Below are 15,644 nucleotides of genomic sequence, written 5' to 3'. Positions count from 1 at the left end.
CCTCACCCAAGCTCACGTTATTTCTCCACGGCAGGGCCAGGCAGAGATCTGTCTGACTCCAAAACCTTAACCATTACCTGTGCGGGTTGAGCTGTGCTCAGGTGGAGAGAAGGTCCAGAGAGAGATAAAGGAAGAAGCAACAGAAAACCTCTGGAAGAAACTGTTTAGCACTCGAGACCAGCGCTGTGCAGTAGAACCTTCTGCAATGATCGCGAAATGCTCTATACCTGCGCTGTGGAATACAGTAGCCAAGTGTGACTAGTGCAACTAAGGCACTACATTTTAAATTTGATTTCATTTTAATTAATTTAAATTCAAATAGCCATACTTAGTAAATGGCTACCGTATTCGAGAGAACAGCTCTAGACCTTTAAGACTGACCTGGAAAAGCCCAGATTTGGTGATGGGCACGCTCTGGCTCACGGATGGGCCGGTGGCACGCAGGCCTGGTGGGACAGGAGAAGCGGAGGGGAATTGACAGCGGTGAGCACCGGGGTGGCTTTGTGTCATCCTTACAAACACCCTGTAAGGGGAGGATTTGTTAACCCAGTCCGCAGGGGGAGACGCGGAGGGTCAGAGATGAGATATGCAGTGAGGGTCCACGTGCCTGCTGCCTCAGGGTCTTGGTCCACCCCCCCCCCTCCTCCGACACCTTGTCCTTGGGTAGCTGGTACCCAGTGGGACAGGTCAGAGGGTTTCTCAGTCCCTCTTAGGGATTTAACCTTGACCATTTTCAAGCTCCTTTTAGGGTAGACTCAGGGTGGCTGATCCCAGGGCTTCACAGGACTCAATAAATGTTTGCTGCAATGAGTAAACAAGAGGCAGAGCCAAAGTGGGGAGAGATTTCTGGCAACTAGAAGCCCGATGGGGGAGGGCCTTCCTTCAGTTCCTCAATCACACCATTTAGCCAGTCATCCTCAAACTTGCGAATCACAAGGGGTGTTTGTCGAAAAGGACATTTCCTGAGCCTCACTTCCAGATATTTCTCTTCAGTAAATCTGGGGTGGGGGCCAAGAATCAGCATTTTTGTCAAGCACCCAACCCCCACCCCCAGTGCATGTGGCACACCTGCACACACACACACCAATTCTGATTCAAACAGACCCAGAACTATCCTTTTGAGAAATACTGACTTAGGGTGAGACTAGGAATGCAGGTAGACATTGGGGGCAGAAAGAGGTTGCCCTAAAGGGAAGTTCAGAGGCTGAGACAGGACTCTGAGAGATTTAAAGGTGTACGTGTTTGTTGTGCGCACCGTCTTGTGTTGCAGAACATGGAAGGAACCTGAGTCACCGATGTCCAGGCCTTCCACACCCGACACTTACATCCCAGCTAATCCAGGCCCCTAGACGGCGATTCACCTGAGCGGCCCTGCCAGCTCTTGGATGTGTGGGCAGCGGCTGATCCCAAGGAAAGCGGGCCCACAGCCCGGAGAGCCAGCGGATTTCCCCTCTAAACCAACTCCAGCCTCTGCTACCCCTCTCGGCCCCTTACTTCTCCAAAGCAAGGCATCTCACAGTCATTTGCTCCATGCTTCCTGTACAATGTCTTTATTTTTGCTCTCAAGTTTGTGGGCTGAGTCTCTGTGGGTGTGGGAGGGGAGCTGGGTATTTTCTACTTCTCTGCATTTTCCTTCTGAACTGGGAGGGCTTTCACTTCCTCCCCAAACTCTCAGTTCTGCCTTTCACAGCCTGTCCAGGCCTTGAGACCACTTTGCCCATTCCACCTGAGCACCAGGAATAGGGAGAACTGACTGCAACCGGCTGCCCTCACAGTACCTTGCAGCCACTTAGGAGCAAAAGAAAGCAGCAGCTACAGCAGTAACCTCCCTGGGGCAGGTGCCCTGGGGTGTGGTGTGAGTAGCAACACAGGCAGGCAGGGAAGCCTTGTGCCCTCCTGGGCGACCCAGGCCTCAGCCCTGCCTTGCCTCCCTCTGATAGAACAGTGGGCAAACCCAGGCTTTCCCTTCCCTTGGCCTCTTCTGCCCAGCACTCAGCCAGCCAGGGGTGACTCTCATCTTGGCCCCCAAACACCCCCAGCTCTGCCTGCTGGGCTAGTTCTACATTTGGGAGTCTTGGGGATCTACCATCCCCGAGCACAGGGCCATGGAGGGGGGGCCTCCACCAACTAGGACTGACAACTTCCCATCCCAACCTCTCTGAACCTCAGCCTCTTCTTTGGAACAAAGTATTATTTAGATCCAGCAGAGAATTAGAAAACGTGTGTAAAGCCTAGGAGGCCTCAATCAACATTGGCTGTCACTGGCAGGGGTTATAAATGTGTGCTGAGAAAAAGAATCTCTTTACTTTCCTCTTCCAAGCACGAGGAACACAACCATTCAGAAGGCAAAGGGACCTGCAGGCACACCAGCCCCTGGCTCTCTCCAGCAGGGAGGGGTCAGGCTGAGGGCATTCACCCAGGGTAGGAGCGCAGTGCGGTCTCACAGTGAAAGCCAGAGCCACCGTCTCCCCAGCCATCTGTTCCCAGAAGCCTGCCGGCTGCCCCCTTGGTTTTCCGCTGTGTCCTCAAAGAAGCCCTCAGACCCTAAAATAAACCTCTGGAGAAGCAGTTGCCCAGCTCCTCTAGAGGAGAGCCTAGACGCGCAGCTGGGCATGCCGCCAGAGCCCAGAGAAAGGACTGGCGGCCAGAGGCAGATTACAGTCCACAGGAGCAACAAGTGCCCCGTGCCCTCTGCCTCACCCCTCCTTCTCTCGTCTGGAAGTGGAGTCCAGTGCGTGCCAGCCTCAAGACGTCCCAATCCCTGGCCAACCTCCCCACTTGGCTTAAATTCCCAGGGCTGAGGCACGCGGGCAGCGGGGCAGCGGGAGGGTCCGTGACTCAGCGCCCATGATGTCACTCCCTTCACAGTCAAGGCACTGTCATCCACACATAAACCCGGGGGGCTGAGGGGAGAGCCAGGCGGGATGCCTCCCCCAAAGCTGAGGGGCAAAGGGGGCGCTGGTACAAAGGACGCCCCGGGCAGGAACTCCACCCCGCGAGGGCATCTCCTTTTAAAGTAACCCGGGCCGCAGTTGTGTAAGGACTCTTGGGGGCACTGGGAAGGAGACAAGAGAATCAGGTTTCTGAGAACACACCAAGTCCTGTACGCAGACCGCAGGGAGCTACCCGGCCGCAGGGCAGTCACGGGGAAAGCGCGCCGGGCCAAAGGCGCAGGACGCAGCAGGGGGCGCGCGCGCGAGCGAGCACCCGCCACCGGACAGCTGGGTCAGCCCGGTGCCTCACCTTGTGCCGCGGGAACCCAAGCTAGCCCCGGACAAGGGGAGCCGTCACCTCTCCGGCCTCCCTCCGCCTCCCCGCGTCTGCGGCGCCCACAGCGGTTCCCTCACCCGCCGGCTGCTCCAGCACTCCAGATGCGCCCGAAGCCCTTACCTGGAGCGGGGCAGCCCCCCGGTGCCAGCGCCGTCCCGGGCGTCGCAAGCAGGGCGGTCAGCAGCGCGCAGCGGACGGCCAGCATGCTTCCTCCTCGGCTAATGCCCCATGGTCCCAGAGAGGCGGGCGGGCGGGCGGACGCGCGGGTCGGGAGCTGGCGGCCGGGGCGGGGCGGGGCGGCGGGCGGGCTTAAGCCCCGAGGGCAGCCCCCATCCCCTGGGGCCCCGCGATCTGCACGCACGGCGAGTCCCCGAGCCCCGCGCCGCTCTCGGCTCGGCTCCCTCTGGCCAGGCTCCGTGTCAGTGCGACTTCCCACTTACACATGACTCAGAGCAGCGGACGGTCCTGGCAACGCAAGAAAACATTTGAGGAACTCGCACTGGAGTTGTCTCTCGGCCGTCCCAGGGTGCTGTTACGAAAGCCGAAGCGGATGGCGCAACAGCCCCGCGCACCGGCCGAGCGGAGGGGTGGCTTCCTGCCGCAGCGCCGCACCTGAGCCGCGAGGGCAGGATCCCCGAACCCGGCGGGGACGAGCTCAGCCGGGGGCCCTCCCCCCGACTTCTGTTGATCAGAGCAGGGGAATTAGACACCACCGGCTCGGTTTTGATTTTTGGTTTCGTGACCAGGATTACTCTGTGAAAGGAGCACCTGGAGAGCCCTAGAGGAGGCGATGTGCCTTTTACCGTTACAGTAAAGCGGTGCTTGGCAGCCCTTTCTGACCCTTGGAATCACCTGGGAGCCCTGAAAACCATCGATGCCTGGGTCCCACCCCCAGACATTCTGATTTAATGGATCTGGGATGAGGCTTGGGCATCAGGTGACTCACTACTGTAAAGGTACATTCTCTCTCCGTGCCTGTCTGTTCCTTGCAGCACGGGCAGGGAGAAGGTTTGGACTTTGGAAGCAGATAAAGACCTGGGTTCCCATCCAGACCTCCACCTACTGTGTCTGTGACTTCTGTTGAAATCCCTTGAGCTTCTGTTTCCTCATCTGTCAGATATAAGAAAGTCTATAGTGGTCGGGATGTTTATGAAGATACCGTGGTTGTGAAGCTCTAGACACATGACACAGGGTCCAGACCACAGGTGCTCAATCGATGTCAAAACGTGCATGTCTGCCCTCCTGATTTGACAGACAGAAACTGGTGCTTGGCTTTCAGAAGCAACCACAACCAGCTCTTGAAAGGGCTCACCAAGATTCCCCAAGGAGCCTGAAGCTGACAGGGTGGCCTCAGAGCCGAGTTTGGAGGGAGCGCAAAGTGCTGAAATAAGGTCTCAGCTAAGAAGTTTCTGGCCCAGCAACTGCTAATTAGAATGTGCTTTTCCACTTTGGGCTTCAGACTGATCCTAACCAGGATCCAGGTTCCTGGGACAGCAGGAATGGGTGTGGCCTGACAGAAGCCCCCAGTGGATAGGACCTGGTCTGAAGAAACAGAGCTTCTGAAATGCAGCCCTCACACCCGGTGCATCTGGCTTTCTCTGTGGGAACCACCCATCAGCGGTGCCTGGCAGAACTAGGCACATGCCCTGACCCACCTCCTGACGGAGGCTGGTTTGGGTGGGCTTGCTCTGGCCACACCCACAGACAGGGGTGAAAAAAAGGCATGTTGAAAGGTAGATCTTTTGGCCACTGGCCCTCTCTCCTGATATTTAAAATGAGGTTGCAGGCGGCCTGGAAGGTGGTTCCCACTGTGGTTGCCCCCCTTCCCCTCTATTTGTGGCAGATACAGACCTGAAAAAAAATCAAAGGGGGACTGAAACCAGAAGGCTGCAGAAAGCCCTCTGCTCAGGGAGGAGAATCTGAAGGAGGGATGTTCAAGCCCAAGAACAGGTGTCTCAGAACGCACCTGGCTTCTGCACCGAAGTGGGCTGCCCCGTCCAAACCACCAGCCGGAGCCTGTGTTCTGGAGTCAGACAGATCGAGTTCCCATCTCAGCTCTGCCATTTGCTGGCTGTGTGACTAGGGCAAGCTACTTAACCTCTCAGAGCCTCTATTTCATGATTTGTGTGACGAAAGCAACAATATGCAAGTTATTGGCATTGTGGTTCATATGAAAATATCTGGCCTATCTTTATCTTCTCAGCCTCATTTTCTGCATCTCCAAGCTTGAATATAATTCTGTTTCTACAATATTATTTATGTCCTCTCAACTCCACACCTTTGTTCAAGTTATTCCCTCTGCCAGAAATCCCCCTAGAGAACTAAAGTGTTGCCTGCCCTATTAGTAAACAAAGGATGTTGCAGCCATCAAGCCGTCACCCTGCTACCCCCATGGTGCCCCCTGAGGAAACTCAGGATGAGAAAGCACAGGATACTGGCCCCAGGTAGCTGAGGTGCATATCAAAGGAATGATTTCAGTGAGCCCAGACTCTTGCACCTTCCCATACATAGAAAAGCACTAAATTCCTTAACTTGAGATATCTGGTTTTCTTTTATTAACAGTAATCTTTTGATCTTCTGACTACCTGGTCTTTTGTTGCAAAAACTCCTGTATATCCTGGTTTCCTTCTTGCCTCTTCGGAGCAGTCTCTCAGATTTATTTGAGATGCTGTCTTGAAGTCCTAAGAATGTCTGCTAAATTAAACAGAACTCTCAACTTTTAGGTTGTGCTTTTTTTTTCAGTCGACACCCTCCTTTGTCCTACACCCTACTAACCCTTAAGACTCACCTGGGATGTCTTCTCCAGGAAGGCTGACTGCTTCCCTGCAATCCTATCATCCACGAGGTTGGATTAGGTGGTCTGTCTCTGTGCTGCCTCAAAACCCCCTCCCGACTTTGTTCACCACCCCATCTTCCCTGCCACACCATAAAGCTCATCTTTGTATCCACACGGCTGAGCAGGGCCTGGCATGTGGAGGGCCTTTGTCGGGGAGATGTGGCCTCCCCTGGGGTACAGTCTGAGCAAACTCTCTGAACTCCTTCAAGCCCCACCTGAGTTCTGCACTAAGTGAAGGTTCAAAATTCATGGGCCAACATTCCAGGCTTTGTTGTGAAAAACACTGATAAGGAAGAGAAGAAAACATACATGTTCAGTTCAGCCTGACCTGCCCTCTCCCAGGCCTGGTTCTTGATGCCAGCACCCATGGGGGTCACCAGTGTCTCAGGCGAGACTTTTTGCCCCCCGGAAGAGAAGACTCAGGCCTGTGGGGGATATAGACTTGGCAAGAGCTCTGGGGTGAATTGCAGAGTGAGGATGGGGCTATCTGGTCACCAGAAATCAGAAATAAAGACCAGACAGGGCTGAAGCACCCTGGGGACCTCGATTGCCAGACTCACTGCAGTGATCCTGCAGTAGAAGGGACAGCTAGGACTTTAACCAGGGCACCTCTCTTGGGTAACTGTGCTGCTTACAAAATGCTTTCGCAACTTGATCTCCTTTGAATTTCTTAACCCCGAGAACTAGGAGATAGTGTCCCCAGTTTTCAGAAGATTACGCTGAGGCTCAGAGAAGTGAGATGACTTGATCAAGACTGCACAGCTGGTACCTGGCAGCTCTGGAGTGAAGTCTGGCTCTTGACCCAGAACTCTCACTGAGGGATGGCGCAGTGGGCACAGGACCAAGGACACTGCAGGACATCTGTCGATCCCATCACAGCAGGCGCTCAGGGATAAGTAGGCTGGAGGGGAGAGTAGGCTGGGGGTCCCTGGCATTTGGGACACGCCCTTCTTGGGCCTCCCAGACCCTCTCCTTCCACTCACTGTGTGTCCTTGCAGTTACCCTGGTCTCCCCTAGAGGGAGAAGCTCTGGGCTGGCGCCACTTTTTTTTTTTTTTAATTGAAGTATAGTTGATTTAAAATGTTCTGTTAGTTTCAGGTGTACAGCAAAGTGATTCAGTTATACATATATATATCTACTTTTCTTTTCAGATTCTTTCCCCTTATAGGTTATTACAAAATATTGAGGAGTATAGTTCCCTGTGCTATACAGTAGGTCCTTGTGGTACTGCTTTTATCAGACTCCTTCCCAACCAGCAAGTCCTCTCTCACCTTTGACCTGAAGAGATTAAGCCTCTTAAAGTCTGCCACAGACAGAAGTCTGTTGGAGGCCCCATAGAATAAATACATAGATTGTTTTGAATCCAAAAGGTATTCTTCATCATCTGCTCCTCTGCCCTCAGACCTCCTGAGGGAGACTGGTTTGCCAAAGATGAAACAGGCAGCGACCGCTGGCCAAGATCCCAGATATAATGACTCAAAGGAGTCTTTTTTTTTTTTTTTTTTAATTCTCTCCCTGCCCCCATGCCCTCCAGGCTTGGGCTGCTGTGTTAGGGCTATTCTCATCTGGGAGAGTTTAAAACAATACGCTTTGTTTTCTATTCACTTTTAGGGGCAATGATAATCCTAAGAAGTGCAGCAGGGTGGGGGAGTGGGATTGGGCTGACCTGCAGACCCCTCCCCTGGCCTCCTGCCCTGACTAATCAATAATTACCGGAAGGTGCTCATTATTCCCTGAAACTTTCCCCTCCCTTTCTCCTCAGCTGGAAGGAGGTTGACAGCATGCGGCCAGCTGAGGTATAATATGGGAACCCCTCTAATCAGCAGAACTCAGTGTCTTAGGTCAGCAGCACCCCCAAAGATCAAGCCCCAACCAGGGCCCGGCACCCTCATCCTGCCTGGGAAGACTTCTCCACCTTCACAGTGGAGGTGAACCCCAGCTCCACAAAGCACTCAGGCTCTCTCCATTCACCATCTGCAGCAGAGCTTAATACATTGTCCCTTCCCTTTTTCATCACATCACCAGCTGAGTTGGCCCTCAGAAAAGGGATTTTTTTAAAAATTGACGTATAGTTGATTTGCAGTATTATATTAGTTGCAGGTGTACAACATAGTGATTCAATATTTTTATATATTATACTCCATTTAAAGTTATAAAATATTGGCTGTATTCCTTGTGCTGTACAATATACCCTTGTAGTTTATTTATTTTATACATAGTATTTTGTACCTCTTAATCCCCTACCCCCCCCCCCGTCCCCACTGGTAACCACTAGTTTGTTCTCTATATCTGTGAGTCTGTTTCTGTTTTATTATATTCATTTGTTTTATTTTTTAGGTTCCACCTATAAGTGATAATATACAGTATTTGTCTGACTTATTTCACTAAGCATAATATCGTCTAGGTCCATCCATGTTGTTGCAAATGGCAAAATTCCATTCTTTTTTATGGCTGAGTAGTATTCCACTGTATCCATTGTGTGTGTGTGTGTGTGTGTGTGTGTATACCTCACATCTTTGAGAAGGGATTTTTAGCACCATTCTCAGAAAGGGTTTATAAAATCTCCCCTTTTTGTAATGTTTATAGAATGTTATAACTTTGTAACTGCTAAAAAGCAGCACAATTAAAATGAAATATGATCTAGCAATGCCATTTTGGGGCATATATACAAAAGAATTGAAAACAGGGACTCAAACAGATATTTGTACACCCATATTCACAGCAGCATCATTCATAATAGCAAAAGGTGGAAGCAACCCAAGTGTCCATCTTTGGATGAACAGATAAACAAAATATGGTATCTGTATACAATGAAATATTATTCAGTCTTAAGAAGAGAGGCAGTTCGGACACATGCTGCAACATGAATGAACCTTGAAGGCATTTTGCTAAGTAAAATAATCCAGACACAAAAGGACAAAAACTGTATGATTCCACTTATACGAAGAACTCAGAGTGGCCAAACTCATAGAGACAGAAAGTAGAATGGTGGTTGCCAGGGGTTGAGGGGAGACAGAAATGGACATTATTGTTTAATAGGGATGGAGTTTCAGTTCTGCAAGATGAAAAGAGTTCTGGAGATGGATGGTGGTGATGGTTGTACATAATGTGAATGTACTTAATGCCACTGAACTGCAGACTTAATTATGGTTAAAATGGTAAATTTTATATCATGTACATTTTACCACATTTTAAAAAAAGCATCACAATTATAAAATTAAACAAACTAGGGGCTTGAAAATTCAGATATATAAAATAGATGCAATGTTGAGTAGGTGGGGAAGGGAGATGACCCATGTTATTAAAGGATTTACTTGAAACTCCTTCAGAGTGTGGACTTTTAAAAATGCAATATACAATATAATTCTATGTACACAGACTCTGGAGCCAGATTGCCTGGGCTCAATTTCCAGCTCTGCCGCTTATTAGCTGTATGTCCTTAGACAAATTACTTAACGTCACTATGTCTCAATGTCTCCATCTGTAAAATAGGGGAAATAAAAGTAGCCTCATGGGGCTTCCCTGGTGGCGCAGTGGTTGAGAATCTGCCTGCTAATGCAGGGCACACGGGTTCACGCCCTGGTCTGGGAAGAATCCACATGCCGCGGAGCAACTAGGCCCGTGAGCCACAACTACTGAGCCTGCGCGTCTGGAGCCTGTGCTCCGCAACAAAAAGAGGCCACAATAGTGAGAGGCCCGCGCACCGCGATGAAGAGTAGCCCCCGCTTGCCGCAACGACAGGAAGCCCTAGCACAGAAACGAAGACCCAACATAGTAATCAATCAATCAATCAATCAATCTTTAAAAAAAAAAAAAAAGTAGCCTCATGGGATTTTTATGAGAATTAAGTTAATTACATATGTAAAATGTTTATAACAATGCCCCACACGTGGTAGGTCCTATATGAGTGTTTGTTTCAAAAATGTAAAAGTAAATTTTCCCAAAGCACATTTTTTTCTAGACAGAAGAGTCCATCTGAATATGTTTTTTAATTATAGCTCATTATATCACCCATAAAGTGAACAGGTTGCAATAGAATTTGGTTATTAGACACTCTCTTAGGCCCCTTCTAGCTTCATGGGTTAAACAGCGTTCTGGAATAGAGAACGATTTACCAGCAGACTTAACATTCCAGACCAGTTTGCTTCTGCCGTCAACAGTAGTCTTTCTCAGGGCTGGGGCCTCTGCAGTTACTACCTCTGTCTGCCATTTTACCTTTCCTGGAAGATAGTCTAAACTTGGATTTCACGAGTACATGTGAGCTGTTTGTTCTTTCACTTCCCAGCAGAAGCTGCATTACACTCTGGATTTTCACAGAATAAGGGTTGAGTAATAATTACCCTTCCCATCGCTGATCATCTACTCCATTTGTGTCCATTAGCTGGCTCTTTAGCAATCATTCCTGTATGTGTAGCTGTATATATACGTGCAGACATACATGTGTAAGCAGATTCCTGAGCCAAATTGCCCGAATTCAAATCCAGCTCTGCCATTGACCAGCTGAGGATCTTGGATAATTTCTAAACCCCATTTCTCCAACCTCATTTTTCCTTATCTGTAAAACAGGAATAGTAAGAGTTTCTACTGCACAGGGCTATTGTGAGGATTAACTGAGAAAACTATCTGATGTACTTAGCTCAGTCCCGGCACCCAGGAAGTGCTCAGGAACTGTTAGCATGATAATAATAATCTACATGTGTGATAACCGCGTCTGCCCCGTGGAGATGGGTGTTATTTATGGGAGAAGGAAGGTGTTACTTGTATCTTTTTTTTTTTTCTGCTAACTGACATTTTCCTCCAAGGAAAAAACCTTATTTGTACTGACAGTTTTCATGAGTCTCTTTGCTAAATTTATACACTTTTCTGGATCATGCTGAACATAATTTTATTAAATTTCAAGTGATATAGCATAGAGATTAAAAGCTTTTGAGTCAGCTAGAATTTAAAAGTCAAATAATAACAAGTGCTGACAAGGATGTGAGCAAATCAGAACCTCATACACTTTTTTTTTTAAGATTCAATTTTAATTGAAGAACAGCATTGGTTTTTTTTGGTTTTGGGGTTTTTTCTGGCCACACGACATGTGGGATCTTAGTTCCCCAGACCAGGGATCAAAACCGTGCCCCCTGCAGTGGAAGCGCAGAGTCTTAACCACTGGACTGCCAGGAAAGTCCCTCATATACTTCTGGTGGGAATGTAAAATGATACAGTCACCTTGGAAAACATTCTGGAAGTTCCTCAAACGATTAAACATAGAGTTACCATATGACCTAGCAATTCCACTCCCGAGTATATACCCACGAGAAATAAAAATATTTGTCCACACAAACACTTGTACACAAATATTAAAGAGACATCATTTATAATAGCTAAAAGGCAGAAAGAACCCAAATGTCTATCAGTGGATGAACGGATAAACAAAATTCAGTATCTCCGTACAATGGAATATAATTCAGCTATAAAAAGGAATAAAGTAGTGATACATACATGAATGAACCTTGAAAACATAATGCTAATGAAAGAAGGCAGTCACAAAAATCCACATATTATAAGATTCCACTTATATGAAAGTCCAGAATAGGGAAATCTATAGAAATAGAAAGTAGATTAGTGGTTGCTTAGGGCTGGGAGCATAGGGGATGGATGAAGAAATAGAGGGGTGATAGCTAGAGGTTATTGTGTTTCTTTTTGAGGTGATAAATATGTTCTAAAATAGACTGTGGTGATGGCTGCACATATCTATGAATATACTAAAAAAAAAACCCATTGAATTGTACACTTCATTTTTTAAAATATTTACTTACTGATTTATTTTATTTGGCTGTGCCGGGTCTTAGTTGAGGCATGTGGGATCTTATTTGCCGTGTGTGGGATCTTCGCTGCGGCATGTGGGATCTTTTTAGTTGTGGCATGCAGATTCTTAGTTGCAGCGTGCATGTGGGCTCTAGTTCCCAGACCAGGGATCGAACCCGGGCCCCCTGCATTGGGAGCTTGGAGTCGTAACCACTGGACCGCCAGGGAGGTCCCGAATTGTACACTTTAATTGGGAGAATTACATGTCATGTAAATTATATCTCAATAAGGCTGTTTAAAAGAATAAATAAATAAAATGAAATAAATGTTTGAAGCTTTTGAGTCAGACAGACTCAGTTTGACATCTTTGTATTAGTTAATCTTTCCCAGCCTTGATTTCCTTACCAGTAAAATAGGACCAAGGGTAGGACCAAAATCATAGGGTGGACATGAGGATTACATGAGATAATACACGTGAATCGCTTAGCACAGTGCCAGGCACATAGTATTAACTCAGCATGTTGCTAGGAAATAGCATTATGTTTCTAACAAATATTTAATGGATGTCAGCCATGTGCCAAACTTGGAGCTTGGCACTACAACAAATTCAAAGATAAGAAGGACAGACTGTGCCCTTCTTATCTTAAGCTAATACCTAATATATTAATAATTGTTCATGTTAATTATACCTATAATTGATTACTCTTACATATAATACTATATTAATTACATATAAAGGTAAAAAGAATCATACAATAGACATCCATGTACTGCCATCCAGATTAAGAAATACAGAAACATGCTCTAGGGTTACTATATGTGACCTTTGAGCAGCCTTGGACAGGTTTACCATTCCTTCCTTCTTAATTCACTCATTTGGCTTCCTTACTATCACACTTTCCTCCCACCTTCCTGGCCACTCCTCTCAGTCTCTTTTATAAACTCTTCCTCCTCAATCTGACGCTGAAATTACTCCCTAGGCCACCTTCTCCTCCCAAACATTCTCTCTCTAGTCTATTTCATCCACTTCCACTGACTCGCAAATGTTTATCTTCAGCCCAAATATTTCGTTGGCACTTGTGATCAGCACATACAACTGCATACCTGACATCTCCACTTTGAGGTCTCATGTGCTGCTCAAACTCAATGTGTCCAAAACTGAGCCATCCTCGTCCTCTCACGATTTGATCTCCCTCCTGTGCTCTCTACCTCGGGGACTTGCCCAACCCTCTGCCCGTGTCGGAAACCTAAGAGTCATCCTTAACTCCTCCTTCTCCTTTTCTCTGTCATCCAGTTCGTTATAGCACTGTGATCCAGAACAGATCTCAAATCCATCTGCATCTCTCTATATTCACCGCACTAGTTCACACTTATCATATCACTCTTTTTTTGCTTAGAACCCTTATTGCCTTCTCGTAGGCATGTGTCTGTCTCGTCATCACTCTATCCTCAGTGCATAAAACAAGTTCCCGGCACAGAGTAGACACTTAATAAATATTTATTGGATGAATAACCAAAGAATGTTCACAATTTTATTCAAGGAGTCTTTGTTTTAATCAAAGTGGAAGAGGGAATGAAGGCCATATATGAAAAACCCACAGCTAACATCATACTCAATGGTGAAAGAATGAAAGCTTTTCCCTAAGATCAGGAACAAAACGAGGGTGCTCACTTTTGCCACTTCTATTCAACATAGTACTATAAGTGCTAGCCAGAGCAATTAGGCAAAGAAAAGAAATTAAAGACATCCAAATTGGAAAGGAGTAAGTAAACTTATCTCTGCTCACAGACTACATGATCTTATTTTTTAAGAAAATTCTAAAGATCTCACACACACACACGCACACACACACACAAACTTGTTAGAGCTAATAAATGAATTCAGCAAAGTTGCAAGGTACAAACTAAACAGACACAAATCAGTTGCATTTCTATACACTAGCAATGAACAATCAGAAAAGGAAATTTCAAAAAACAATTTTATTTACAATAGCATCAACAAAAGTAAAATATTTAGGAAGAAATTTAACCAACAAGGCAAAACACTTGTATGCTGAAAACTACAAAACATTGCTGAAAGAAATTAAAAGAGACCTAAATAAATGGAAAGACATCCTGTGTTCATGGATTGGAAGACTTAATACTGTTAAGATGATGATACTACCCAAAGTTATCTACAGTTTCGATGCAATTCTTATCAAAATTCCAATGTCACTTTTTGAAGAAATAGAAAAACCCATTCCAAAATTTATATGAAATCTCAAAGGATCCTGAATACTCAAAACAGTCTTGAAAAAATAGAATAATATTGGAAGACTTACACTTTTTTATTTCAAAACTTACTACAAGGCTACAGTAATCAAAACAGTGTGGTGGGACTTCCCTGGTGGTGCAGTGGTTAAGAATCCACCTGCCAATGCAGGGGACATGGGTTCAAGCCCTGGTCCAGGAAGATCCCACATGCCGAGGAGCAACTAAGCCCTAGTGCCACAACTATTGAGCCCGTGTGCCACAACTATTGAAGCTGGCGCGCCTAGAGCCTGTGCTCCACAACAAGAGAAGCCTGCGCACCGCAACGAAGAGTAGCGCCCACTCGCCGCGACCTCGCATAGCAGTGAGGAACTCACACAGCCAAAAATAAATAAATAAATAAATAAATTTATTTTTTTAAAAAAACAAAACAGTGTGGTACTGGCATAAGGACAGACATACAGGTCAATGAGATAGACTAGAGAGCTCCCAAATAATCTTTATACATATGGTCAATTGATTTTTTTTTCAGTGCTGTTGAGGAATCTGTACTTGATATGGCCAATTGATTTTCTGACAAGGGTGCCAAGACCATTCAACAGGGAAAGGACAGTCTTTTCAAAAAATGGTGCTGGGACTACTGGATATCCACGTGCAAAAGAAAGAAGTAGGAGGAATTCCCTGGCAGTCAAGTGGTTAGGACTCAGCGCTTTCACTGCCTTAGCCCGGGTTCAATCCTTGGTTGAGGAACTAAGATCCCACAAGCCTCCGGGTGCGGCCAAAAAACAAAAACAAAAGGAAGTCGGGTTCTTACCTAACACCATATACAAAAATTAACTCAAAATGAAGAAAACATACAGAAAGGACTTCCTGGCAGTCCAGTGTTTAAGACTCCATGCTCCCAATGCAGGAGGCATGGGTTTGATCCCTGTTTGGGGAACTAAGATCCCGCATGCTGCACAACGCAGCCAAAAAACAAAAAGAAAAATACAGAAAAATCTTCATGATATTGTATTTGGATATGACATTTAAAAAATAAGCCAACAAGGGACTTCCCTGGTGGTGCAGTGGTTAAGAATCCACCTGCCAATGCAGGGGACACGGGTTCGAGCCCTGGTCCAGGAAGATCCCACATGCCGCAGAGCAACTAAGCCCGGCGCCACAACTACTGAGCCCATGTGCCACAACTACTGAAGCCCGCGTGCCTAGAGCCCATGCTCTGCAACAAGAGAAGCCACCACAATGAGAACCCCACACACCGCAACCAAGAGTGGCCCCTGCTTGCCGCTACTAGACAAAGCCCACGCACAGCAACGAAGACCCAACGCAGCCAAAAATAAATAAATAAAATAAATTTATATTAAAAAAAAAAAAACAAAATATGTGGAAGGGAGAAAGACCAATTCAAAATTACTGTACTTCCAGGAAGGATATCATAATATCCATAAAATAGATAAGTCTGCTTTTTATAAATCAGAGTATGGTCAAGAAAGCA

At 46.8% G+C, this 15,644-nt stretch overlaps 1 protein-coding gene across 4 annotated transcripts in view; it reads right to left on the bottom strand.

The window, feature by feature from the left end:
- IL6R (interleukin 6 receptor) overlaps positions 1-15,644 on the bottom strand; it is a 79,972-nt gene that overhangs the window by 44,986 nt on the left and 19,342 nt on the right. For 3 of the 4 annotated variants that reach the window (XM_059932565.1, XM_059932558.1, XM_059932535.1), the window contains exon 2: positions 3,391-3,735. In XM_059932565.1, coding sequence (XP_059788548.1) covers positions 3,391-3,475 — 85 coding nt within the window. In that variant the 5' untranslated portion in view covers positions 3,476-3,735. Of the gene's footprint in view, positions 1-3,390; positions 3,769-15,644 lie in introns of those variants that run through there. The other variant, XM_059932541.1, reaches the window with a different exon arrangement.

This window comes from Balaenoptera ricei, chromosome 1 (assembly GCF_028023285.1).
Source record: "Balaenoptera ricei isolate mBalRic1 chromosome 1, mBalRic1.hap2, whole genome shotgun sequence".
NCBI classification, from domain to species: domain Eukaryota; kingdom Metazoa; phylum Chordata; class Mammalia; order Artiodactyla; family Balaenopteridae; genus Balaenoptera; species Balaenoptera ricei.
Note: the sequence above shows the minus strand (reverse complement) of the source record. Positions and strands in the feature narration are given on the sequence as shown.